This window comes from Toxotes jaculatrix, chromosome 18 (assembly GCF_017976425.1).
Source record: "Toxotes jaculatrix isolate fToxJac2 chromosome 18, fToxJac2.pri, whole genome shotgun sequence".
NCBI classification, from domain to species: domain Eukaryota; kingdom Metazoa; phylum Chordata; class Actinopteri; family Toxotidae; genus Toxotes; species Toxotes jaculatrix.
This window is the reverse complement of record NC_054411.1, coordinates 17,235,775-17,248,086: the sequence shown is the minus strand read 5'-3', so window position 1 is coordinate 17,248,086 and position 12,312 is coordinate 17,235,775. Positions and strand designations below refer to the sequence as shown.

Sequence of the window (12,312 nt, the reverse complement as noted above, 5' to 3'; positions counted from 1 at the left end):
CTCAGTCCACGGACCATCGCTGTGTTCGTCTGAAGGGACTGTAGACGGAGGAGAGGTGCAGGAAGATGCTGCTGAGTCCGGTCCTACAGAGCTGCATCTCTCCGCTTGGAGGAGCTGATGTAGCTGATCTCTGCTCCGAGGCGCCACCTACTGGCAGAGAGAGGCAATCACAGAAGAGAGCAGCCCAATAATCACTGAGAGGAAAATATGGAAAATGACTTTAGACCGTAAAATGCTGACTACTCGTTAGAAAGGAAGAATTTTTACCTGTTTAAAAAACAAACTCTGAGCTGAGAAACGGAAGTGTGTGAATGTGTAGAAATGATTTGAAGCTGCAGAAAAAAATGACTGTTTGAGAAGGTGCAAATAAAAATGTGTGCACAAATTGTATCAGTAGTTATCACAGAGCTTTGTGCTGCTTGTGAAGTTCAGAACTCCTCCTATATGTTATTTAACACAACCTAAAGAGAAATAATAAAAGGATTAAAATGACAGACATCTGCCTCGTTAATGGTCTGCTGTGCTCTAACCATTACAACGCTCTCCACAGGAGAATCGAGCTGTCTCTCATCATCAATTTTTCATCGTTGTGCCTGATTGAGTTCAGCTGTTAACGACAAACCAGGGGCAACTTGATTTCCCGCGGCTAGGCCCCTCGAGGGCCCCACCAGGGCGCACGGCATGAGTCTGTCTGCATGCAGGAGCTGCCACAGCGCCACGGGTAGCAGCGTCTAACAGGAGTGGGGACACTGCGTTCATTCATTCATTCTGTCCACAGCTACAGTCAGTTCACACGGCAGGGGTGGTCTTTCAGATTACATGACGGGAAAAGAAGAATATTAAAAGACATACATTGTCAGGCCTGTGCCCAAAGGTTTTTCTTTGGGATTCTATGATGTGAACCAACAGCAACTATTTATTTTGGCAGCTGATTTGCAGTTCATATGACACAAGTGGCCTCAGGAAGAGTTATTTCTTACAGAACGAGGATCTAATGCTGGAGTCACGCATCAAACGCTTCTGCTGTAACGAAGGGATGATTCTTTTAGCATGATTAGTTTTTTCTTCACAGTACTTTGGTGCGCAACAGGTTAAAGACTTGACAATACAACACAGACATACAGAAACTTAATGAACAAAAAAAAAAAGGATATTATGGAGTCATCTATACCAACATTAATATGAACTCAATGCACAGAATTGCAGAATAATTAATCAGAATTTCGTATTTGCAGTCTCAAACATATCCAGAAAGATATGTTTAGTAACAGGACAACATGGATCAGGAGGTATACTCAACATAAACTCACTCTGAAAATACAGGTTAGACAAACACAGATATCCTCTAAAGCATAACACGACAATCTCCCAGCTGCAGCTAAATACACAGTCATTTATAAACATCATCATTTCACCATTTCACACCGTTAAAAAAAAAAAAAAAAATAGGCACAAATATGGTGACTGACAGCAGTCAGTCCTTACTCATCCAGCAGATAAACAGTGTTTGGGTGCGGTGAAACAGGAGGCCAGTCCTCGTTCAGCCTCACCTTTTGCACACGTCTTGTGTTTACACTCCCTGTGTGAGGCCTCAGTGTTTTATTGTCACGATGCCTAAGCTGTTAAACTTGCCTGGTGGTGCTGAGTCCTTCTTCTGCCCACCCGTAATCCTGCTACCTTGTTTGCTTTATAATAGGATGATTGCTTATGCAAATGTGTCCAGTCCAGTCAACAAGTTCATCAGCACAGCTGACATTTGCAGATGGATAAATTGGAGAGACAGATGGGATGCCACAAAAAAATAAAAATAAAAATAAAAATAAAAAAGTGTCAAGTCAACACTTAGATTTTAATTAAACCTGTCAGGGTAGGAAATCAGTTATTTTGGTCATGTTACATGATGATAAAGACTGACAGTGATAACCTGGTGGGAAATGATATTTCATATTGTCACAGGAAATTATTATATGGTTTGATTTAGTGAAGCTAAGTCCCATCTATCCACTGCACTCTCATTGATTTCAGTGGTTCATCCTCCTTCTATGGGTGGACAGTAAAGTTAGTGCACTGGTATGAATTTGTCCAGTAGTAGGGATTTTGACTTTACCATGCTGACCGGTAGAGCCCTCACAGATCTCAAGTGGCAGTGACAAAACTGCACAAGTGGGAAACAGCAAAGCACTAAACAGTGTCTCATCTATTGGAAAAAAAAAAGAAGAAGAAGATTCGCTGCAGGCTTTGTCATCATCACACTGCACCGGCAGTTCATCTGGAAAATGTGAAACCTCATGCTGCTGAGTTTGGAAAGGAGGAAGTGGCTAAGAGCGCTGCACACAATGAGGAGGAGGAAGAGCGGGTTAAAAAAAAATACTGGTGGAAGTTCCATTACATCGACACAGCTCTGGTCAGACGACAAGCAGAAACTATCATTTTCTGCTCAAAGTATTTTTTTCTTTTTATTATTTCTGTTTTGCACAACAAATGTTCTTAAAATGCCTCTTCACTGTGTGAAATATGTCCTAGGAACACAGATAGGTTCAGTAACAGCTGCCGTGCAGTTGCTATACCAGTGATTCACCCCTTCAGAACCATTGATTGTAAGAAAAACAAACATACCGTGATGTAAATTTTAGCGCACACCACCCAGCACTACCTCTGACCATAGTTGTTATTGCTTCTGTCGTCTTCCATCGCTTTATCGAGCCAGTCTCTCTCCTGTTCTGACTCCGAGTCACTGGCTTCACTCGCATCAGCTGCCAAAAGGCGAGAGTAGTTAATCCTGCGCTGGCGAGGGGCCTTCCACTGGAGCAGGAGCAGACACGCACACCACACCATCAGACCCGCTGCCACTCCTCTGAACAACCACGCCAGCCCAAACCTCTGCACCATAAACCCTCCGGCGAAGCTCCCCAGCCCGCTTCCCAGGTGTAGAGAGAGTGAACTGTAGACCCTCCTCACACTCCTCTCAGCCCCCGGCGTGGCAACATCCTCACACTGGACCTTTACAGCCCACCAGAGGGCTCCACTGCTGAAACAACTCAGTGTCTGAGCAACCAGAGCCGCCCACGGTCCCCAGAGGAAGGAGTAATATAAGCACTGCAGGGCGAGAGTTGCAGCCCCCACTGCGAGCACCCGTCCTGGGCTGAAGAGTTTGGACACCCGGGCAGCCAGAAGAGGGAAGGAGGCCTGTGAGAGCAGAGCGAGGGCTAGAGACAATCCCATGTGCAGCTCATTGCTCCCGTGTTCCTGCATCTGCCACAGGAGGAAGTTATCCACGGCCGAGCCCGCCACCCCGACCAGCAGGGTGGTGACGGCACAGAGCAGAGCGCGGGGGGAGCCACGCACCAGCTGCACGGCCTTCAGGAGCCCGTTGGCTCTGTCTTGCTTTTTGTTCAAATAGAGAGGGAGGCAGGCAGCTGCAGGCAGGGCCAGAGCTGCCGCACCAGCGTAGCAGTAGAAATGCACCACGCTCCTCTGTGTCTGAGCAGCTATAAGACAGTTCAACTGACTGACCAGTAACCCCACTCCTCCAACCCCAAACGCTGCTCCCAGTAAACCCCACAGCCCGGTGTTGCTGTAGCGGTCTGAAGCATCCACAAAATCTAGGTACTCGTACAATCCGTCGTCTGCCGTCCACTCCAGAGGGGCTGAGACAGACTCCCACACCGAGACGATGATGAGTATCAAGAAGAAGAGTTGGTGTTGAGTGTCCATGACCTTCAGGTTGCCCAGAAAGTCAAAACGGCTCTCCTCCTCTGTCCTCTCTTCTCCTTGCAGTTCCTCAGACCCCGATTTGAAGTCTGACCTCTTATTCCTCACTGCAGCAGCAGAGGAGCTGGTGGCTTTATACGCAACAGAGCTGCTGATCGTTGGTTCTTGAAAACTGCTGTTTACCACAACAGAGATATTCTCCTGCGTCACCTGAGGATGAGGTTTATCATCACCATGAGGATAAAGTGAAGCTTTGCTCGTCGTAAATGGAGCAGATTTAGTATCAGCGAGTGTGTTTGCAGGAGCAGTGACTCTGGGATGGGAAACAGCACCTTTCGGGTGAGTTCCAGTCGTTGTTTCAGGTCCAACGCTGCTCAGATCAGACATACTACAGGTGCTGCTCTGTGTGTGCACATCTGTAGGCGGGACGAGCAGCAGAACCAGAGCTGCTGCTGCCGAACACACAAGAGAAGCGTATATCACAACTCGCCTCTTGTTGTAGTGTTTGGAGAGCAGGCTTGCCACCGGGCTCCAGACCAGCGATATCAGGTGTTTAGTGCCCATGACGATGCCTGTCATCGCAGGAGTCAGGCCCAGCTGCCTGAAGTACAGAGTGAGGAAGGGGAGCAGGCAGCCTTTGGCACAGGAGCACAGGAAGTTGAAGGTGCTGGCCAGGGCGAGGGCACGCCTGATGTTAATCTGCTTGTTTCTCTTCATGATTGTCCTCCAGAGTAGCTCACAGTCTCTTCGAATGAGGTTCACATGGATTCAAACTGAGAGACAGAGACAAACAGAGATGGGAAATAATAAGTTAAATAATAAAGTTAAAACTTACTTCCCAGAGCGTTAGAACCCAAAGATATTTAATTAACTCTCATATATGACAAAGAAAATAAGTAAAATCTTTCATTTCAGAGGCGAGAACTAGAGAATGTTTGGCTTTTTTCCCCCACTATTGCTGCTTGAAAAGTTCCAGTGAACAGACCGCGATGACACAGAAATCCCCAGAGCCCACACCACAGGTCTCTTTGTTCATTATCAAAATTATAATCATAATTTTAATAAACAAAGATTAATACATACTTCATTAAATCTATAAATTCATATTTATTCAAATCATTCATACGCTATTTACTTACATGTAAAATACTGTTGTTACGGCGGCAAATAAAATAAAAATAAATACAGATGTGCTTGTTTCATGTATCCAGGTCACTGACGCGTGTTTCTGATTTGACTCATTCCGCATCCTGTTTACTCTCCTCTTTGATTTTGCGGTGCATTCAACAGAAGAATTGAGAGCGTGTTCTCATTTATTGAACTGTAGCTCCTATAGAAACAGAGCATCTGGCTTTATATGAGCTTTTATCACTCTTTTCTATTTGCATAGATAAGAGAAATATCTGGGCAGAGAGGGACACATCACATGTGGCACAAAGACGGAAATTAAGTGTAGGACAACAACGACTTTTTCCGACTGACTTTAAAATGAGCTCAGGGGACAGTTCTCAGCAGAAAGAAGCAGGTAAGATAAGCACACCTGTCAGGCTGGATGCACCTGTCTCTGCAGGATATCAAGATGTGGAGCACTAGTCCACGTCACGTCAACTTTGTGAGATAAAAAATAAAAATTAAACATTTACCTTTTAACTTCTTGCCCGCACAAAGTTCCTTATACTGTCCTACCGGCCATTTCCCACCTCTGGTTTCTGCTTTACATCCAAGATTTGAGTTCTTTAGGGTTTTCAAAGCGGAGATCACCTGTTGCTGCGTGGACGTTAACAGCATTCAACCGTGCGCTCAGTTTTTCACCTGGAGCTGTTTCAGTGACTACAGCGCCCCCTGTTGGTCTGGATGCCTCAGATAGCAGCAGGTGAAGACCTCCCCCAATTCAGCTAAACTACTCTGACTAAATCTGAGTGAAGAGATCTTTTAAACTGCAGCTCACCGAGTGAATAATATTTAGATTTGTGTGTGAAAATGCAGCTGCCAGCAAAGAGCACGTTCACCTCCCAAATCCCCAGAGAAGAATTCTTTCACAGTTTAGCAGTAAGGTTGGTTTATTTACCACATTTTCAAATTTAAGTAGAGTCCATGCTCCATCCTCTTCATGGTTTGGATGCTTCTATTCGTCCCCTCAGTGCAAACAGAATTTTTAATAAACTGGCCACTATTATAAACTGAACATCTTAGAGAACACCACAACAAGAAGAATGTCTAACTATAATAGGCTGTGAACACTTCATAATAAGGGTACAAACACATGCTTAAAGGTGCAGTATGTAAGTATTTTAGTTTAAAGATTATCAACAGAATGTGAGAAGGATCTGAGCACTGCTAGCTGGAATCAAGCTACACAGAAACAGGCATGTGATGCCAAAATAAGAGGATCCTAAAGGCTTAACATTACATTAACAATCCCATTATTTTCACTTCAACACTACAGCATGTAACACTGAACACCATGTAACACATAATTAAGTGCTGATAGAATATTATATTGTATTATATTGTATTATATAGATGTATTATATTATAATACATCGTCTGTACACATGAAATAGACAGCTCACGTCCCTCAGAGGGTCACACCAGTGAAGGTGTTGATTGGCAGTGACAGGACTTTGTTCAGATACTTGCTCAGAGGCAGCTCTTGATCGTTACTGAAGCTGGACCTGGAGCGGATTCTGCATCCTGGGTCCGAGCACGGAGAAACTTCTATACTGTAAAGCAAAGGCGTTACATTGTAGTACAGTTTCGATTGACATAAAGTGAAATGGAAAACAGAAATGTTTGTAGGGCAATAAATGACCTTTGGACATCAGTGAATGTCCTGCGAGAGTCCTTGTCCAGACAGACAGAGAGCGTTCGATGCTCCATTGTCCTGAGGCTGAGGTTTTGGGTTTGGATTTTCTGTGATCAAAACAGAAAAGCTTTAGAAAGCTGAACAATTTGTATTCAAGGTTCAGTTACAGTACTTCAACTACTATAAAACATTATTTCAAATAATAATTTAAAAAATAATAATCTTCTTACTTTGTTGTATTCTGGGTTCACACTGTTAAAGCTGACAGTGAGGTAATCCTCACCTAGACAAAGTGAAAAGGAATTATTCATATTCATTTTAAGGATTCTTCCTGCGTTCACATAAATCTGATAACTAAATGGAAACACAAATCAATACAAAAGGTCAACCTGCTGTTACAGCTGCCGGCTCTGATGTAATCACCACGCCGAACGTCATGGGTGCTTCTCCCTTTACAACTTCTCGTTTGCTTAAAGAGGTCTGTTGGCAGATATAAAAACAAAGCTGTCGTTTAGTTTGCCCAGATGCTGCTGTGAATGTTAATTCTACATGGAAAATATCACAATATGACAGTTAATGATAAGGACTTTTAAGTACCTTTGTATAACTGACTGTGACGACCGCCCCAAACACTTCCACTGTTGGCTTCTTTCTGCATGCAGAAGGTCTCCCTGTCAAAGACAACGCCTCATTTTCTGAAACTATACAGTTAAACTTTTGTCTGTATCCACACACATACACACAAAGAGAGGAAGAGGTTAGGGAACATACTTGAAAATCTTTCTCTAAGGTGCCTGAACTCTGGGATGTCTGCCTCCAGATGGGACACAAAGACCTCCTCCACCACAGAAGTCCCATCACAGCTGGAGCGGGTCATCTAAACACACAGTGCATTCAGTCAAAGCAGGAAGCACATGTGCAGCAGCAATAAATCACTGACAGCACCTACCAGACTGTACAATGTGTCAAACAGAAAAGGTATTAAAATTCTTCACTTAAAGCTGCACTGATTCCTTTTGTTTGGCCACCAGGGGGCAGCATTACAGGCTTAGAACAACATGTGTAACACCAGCAGTAGCTGTTGGGGTGAATGACAAACAGTTCCCTTTAAACACATCCAGCAGACATGATGCAACATTAGCAGTTTGAGTCATTTTGTGCTCATTTTGTTCACATTAAGAAAAATATCTGGATCTTTACCTGCTAAATGTTCAAATTTGTTTACCCATTAGCTGTTAACTTTGTCCTGAGTTTGGTGCTGGCCATTTGTTGTAATGTGTTGTAAATGCTTTTCTTGCAGCAACACTCAGTTTTTCAGAGAAGCTTTTTTTTTTTTGAATGTCCAAAAAGCAGTTTAAAATAATTTTAGTGCTGAATATGGTCACTGATTCTGTATGAATCTTACTCCAAGTAAGTATTTACTTTCTGACAGGCCCAAAATAAGTGGTAGTGATTGGCTTCACCTGCATGGTGTGACAAAAGAAGTGACAAAATATCTATCTAAGACTCTTCCAGCCAAACACTCTCCATGAGGGTGAGCTTGATGTCTTTCATTGAAATCTTTTGTCTAGATTCTTTCCACTGTTACTTCACATTTCCTATTTTTTTAATAGATGGTACTTCCTATTTTAACTCCCTGAAATCCCCTTTATAGTCTAGAAAGGACTGAAAAAAAGGCCTGAAGAATTGATCACTTTTCTGTTGTAATCAGTGGTTTAATGTGAGAGGGTGAAGACTTCAGAGTTCCTCATTAATTCTCTGTGGGTTCATCACTGTGAGAGAGCCTCACGATACACAGTCCTTTAATCCAATGTTAGTTTAAAGAATTATGGATCAGTGCAGCTTTAAGTGAAAGTAGCAATACCACAATAAATAACATGGTGTTTCTGTTGACATATGAAAACCCAACTATGTTCTCTGACACTTTCATACATGTACATTTTAATGTCCACACACACAACAGCTGCTCTGTACCTTCACAGAATAGACTGGTAGGTTAACTGGCTGCGTCCCACAGCGCAGGTAGTAACACAGGGTGTCCAGTAGGAAGTGGTGTTGCTCTGATGGCTCGCTGTGATTGGAGTGCTGCAGCAAACAGACGTCACAGAAGGAGGACTTGGTAAACATTTATCATCAAAGCATCACTGTGCCTAAATACAGCCTCACAGAGCTGCTAGAATAAGCTCTTAGACTCTATGTGTGGTTTAAATCTATGGTTACCTTTGCAGCCTGTTTGGAGATTGGAGCTCTCAGACTGTTGATGTTGCCGTTGTACCATGGATCCACTCTTCCCAAAAAGAAGGCGAGAGACAATCTGCCCTCGTCCTGACATTGGCTGTCCTGTCATGAATATGAAAAGATGTTTTACAGAGTCTTCTGAACTCACAGGAATTAGACAGTGTTGCTTTGTGTGTAACTCACAGGTGAACTGAGCGAAGGCTCCACCTCCGTGACTGGGATGTAGTACAACTGTAGGTTCAGTTTCTTGGTCAAAATAAGACGTCTTGACTCTCTGTCTCTTTTGGGAAATGTATAGAAACCATTAATGAAAAGCAGACTGTGCTCACACACACAAAAAACACACACACACACACACACACAATATGGAAATACAGAAACATGTTTAAGGAACAAACACCAATAGTAACTCTATCGGGAAGTTGGTGTTCATGAAAAAGCAGCTGCTCACCGAATAGAGTGATAAGCCCTGGTAAGCCTTCCCAGCACACGATTGTCCCCCATTACCACCACCCGTGCCGTGTGACACCTCCTGTCTTCTTTGAGGACAGGAGAGCTTCCAGGAAACGCTTCGATCTTCTCCCTCATTAGATTCAGTTTATCTGTTGAATTCGTGTTCTTAAAGGCATTTCTCCGTGTGAACGCGGGAGCACGATTTCTGACCAGAGGCTGCTCCGTGTCATCAAAGTCACTGCCCTTCAGATCTCTCTCTATCCCACTGTCCTCAGACCGGACAGAGTCTCTTTTGCTCTTCTCCTCTTCATCAACACTAGAGTTCGAGCAGGACCTCAGGGTGAAGTTTGCCAGCAGATTCCCTTCAGGGAAGAAAAATGTAATGTACATTTCTGTTGCAGCATTAACATTTATTTACCTCTGGATCTTGTATGAACAGAAATATAAAATAGTAGCAGCTTTTGTTTGTCTCTTTTACTCACATAGATCGTCTTCATCTTGCCACAGGAGGAATTTGATCTCTGGAAAGGACCTTGCCATGCTGAACACAGAGCCATGATCTTTCTGGGTTATTTCTGAGAAAACATAGGAAAAATAAAGGGCAACAATCCTGTCAAATTTTTCTTTTCTCTGCTCATAATAATGTGCTATGACAGCAGAACACACACCGTCTTTAGCAGCCGTCAGGATGTCTCTGTGTATGTGCTGTAGTCTGTTCAAATATGCTGCACAACCATCTGTGTTGTTCTTTATACTTTGCTCCACGGCAAGAACCACTGTCTCGAAATATTTCTCCACCATTTGGTCTCCTAAAACCTGAAATACACAAAAAACACGAGGACTGATTAAAAAAAAAAAAACATGGCGGTGTATAGCAGATATGTTTACCATTGCTAATAAGCAGATATGTTTACCATTGCTAATAAGCAGATATGTTTACCATTGCTAATAAGCCGTAAACATAAAGCACATTATTTGCTCACAAACCAAAGTATTGGACAAAGTAAAAAATCAGCAACTCTTACTTTGTTCAAAGCTTCTTCATAAACCTGCTTACCTCCAGAGCCTGAGACAGTCTGGAGCTTTGGCATGCTGTCCCCAGCCCCGTCTGCAGCACATATATTATCAGATTTTTCTTCATGGTTGGTGTGTCCCTGAACAAGTCGGATACCTCCAAATAAGCTCTTACTGTCGCTTCCAGCGGAGCAGAAAACACAGCTGGGTCTGCAAGCACGAACACTCTGGAGGAAACCAGAAAACAGGGACGCAAGAGGCAATATGGTTAATTTAGTGTTAAACACATTTACATAATAAAAGGTGAAAGTCATTACTCACTTCTCCTGCAAGGTGAAATACTTATTCTTCAAGTTCTGCTCTGCAATGACCCTCCTCTGATACAAAGAGCCTGTGGAGGGAAGAACTCGTCTGTAAAGAGTATTTCTTTTATACCAGTGTTGTATAGAATGTTTGGTGTTGTGTATCGTGTATGCATTAATTAATTTAATTAATTACGTTATACCTGGTGTGGTCATTTCCATCTTGATGCTCCTCAGAGTGCTCAGGGCCACAGCAGAGTAAGGCAACGGTAATATCAGCAGTTTCGTCAAACACGTGTACACTCTCTGGTAAAGGCTGGTGGGAATCATGGAACATGGCTGGAAGGTTAAAAGGGTGGGATCGGAAATCAATAAGACAGAAAATACTACTGTTAATGTATATTTAACTCATTCATCTATACACTATTCACAGCTATGAAAAGCTTGCTGCTGTTACAGACTCTATATAAATATATCATGTTGCCAACTGTGTATCACACAGATGTGTCTTACCTGAATAACCACATAGTAGAGCGTGTGCAGCATTGGAATGATCTGTGTGTAGGATCTTCTTTTATGGATCTGTGCATGTAAATCAATAAACAGAAAGTTACATTAAAATGTCCTTTTTAATTGGCTCTTGCAAATATTTTTTGACAAAGTAGTGTGGAGGCAAAATTAAAAAAACAAAACAAAACATTGTCATCTACACAGAGAGAGAAGCACATAAGCTTTTGCAAATTTACAAAACATTTTGAAAGCCTGACTCTAATTTGGAAATCTGGAAGCAGAAACCTTCTTTAGCTTCTTCTCCAGCTCTTTGACGAGCACGCTGATCAGGGAAACGCTGCAGGATAGATCGGTCTCCACCTTCTTCTCCAGAGTCCATCTTAACAATCCTGCAGAGCAGACACACAGTCGTTTGCTTTACATTTGACTATGTGCGTTACACAGTGGGTTAGCTGAAACAAGTTTAGCTATTGCTCTAGGGACATTGTTGATAATTAAAAACAATAATTTAAATTATAATATCAACAACAATCAATTACGTCACCATTGTAAAAAGGAATTAACTATATTATTGGTTGTATTAAAACCTAACATGCCTTACAGTCCCTCAGTTACCTTTCTGGGAGGCACTTGGACTGTTCATCCCTTTGAGAAGAGCCTGGACCTCACTGTGCAGGTTGGACTCCACAGCTGCCGCATCAGCTGAAAATTAAGGTCATACATCATTGCTACTGTCATGATAAGCTGTCAGGTTTACATTCTACTACTCCAAGCTTTAACTTGCAAAACAGGTTTATTTTTTGTACTGCAATCATTCCAAGCAGCTGAAGAGGAAGTGAAAGCACTAACCTGTGAGATCAACCATCTTTTCTGATATCATAGGATGATCTGTATCTGCCGACTTCAGTCCGTCAGACAAAGACAAATGATAAAAACATTATCTTTTACACTTCACTGTGTAAAAAGAATTTTAGTTTAGTCCTGTCTCCTATGAGGTCTGGAAACACTACTACGCTCTAAAAGCATTATATAAAATAACATTACTTTGAACAACCAAACTAATGCAACACAATCACTCTCTGTGCAAAGAAAACTAAGAGACTGCGCTGTCTGCAGAAATCCAGAGCTCACCACTGTAGATTCAGTTTTTTTAAACGTCTGAAAAGAAAAATGTAAAGAGTTTCCTTTGGGAGATTCTCCACTGCTGCCACCTGTAAGTGAAGTAATACAATAAAGGCAGCAGTGTTCACTGTTTGAGTGAAACAGGGTGTGATTAAC

General features: G+C 42.6%; 2 protein-coding genes across 4 annotated transcripts; both read right to left on the bottom strand.

The window, feature by feature from the left end:
* Positions 1–10: 10 nt before the first annotated feature.
* mfsd6l (major facilitator superfamily domain containing 6-like) lies at positions 11–5,489 on the bottom strand. Of its 2 annotated transcripts, XM_041062334.1 has the most exons (3): positions 5,355–5,489; positions 2,617–4,484; positions 11–147 (listed from the first exon to the last, which is right to left on the bottom strand). In XM_041062334.1, exon 2 carries the CDS (start codon positions 4,426–4,428, stop codon positions 2,650–2,652), a length of 1,779 nt encoding a protein of 592 aa, XP_040918268.1. In that variant the 5' UTR covers positions 4,429–4,484; positions 5,355–5,489; the 3' UTR covers positions 11–147; positions 2,617–2,649. The 2 variants fall into 2 exon arrangements, with proteins under 2 accessions (XP_040918268.1, XP_040918269.1); XM_041062335.1 differs by lacking the exons at positions 11–147; positions 5,355–5,489 and adding an exon at positions 4,851–4,968 and having other exon boundaries at positions 1,812–4,484.
* Positions 5,490–5,785: 296 nt separating this feature from the next.
* pik3r6b (phosphoinositide-3-kinase, regulatory subunit 6b) lies at positions 5,786–12,251 on the bottom strand. Of its 2 annotated transcripts, none has more exons than XM_041062321.1 (20): positions 12,166–12,251; positions 11,884–11,935; positions 11,650–11,736; positions 11,320–11,423; positions 11,038–11,106; positions 10,728–10,863; positions 10,544–10,613; positions 10,266–10,449; positions 9,877–10,024; positions 9,691–9,783; positions 9,207–9,570; positions 8,939–9,035; positions 8,738–8,857; positions 8,492–8,602; positions 7,289–7,394; positions 7,115–7,188; positions 6,907–6,997; positions 6,748–6,800; positions 6,524–6,624; positions 5,786–6,434 (listed from the first exon to the last, which is right to left on the bottom strand). In XM_041062321.1, the coding sequence occupies exons 2-20, from the start codon at positions 11,912–11,914 to the stop codon at positions 6,290–6,292; spliced, it is 2,184 nt and encodes a 727-aa protein (XP_040918255.1). In that variant the 5' UTR covers positions 11,915–11,935; positions 12,166–12,251; the 3' UTR covers positions 5,786–6,289. The 2 variants fall into 2 exon arrangements, with proteins under 2 accessions (XP_040918255.1, XP_040918256.1); XM_041062322.1 differs by having other exon boundaries at positions 5,786–6,429.
* Positions 12,252–12,312: the final 61 nt, after the last annotated feature.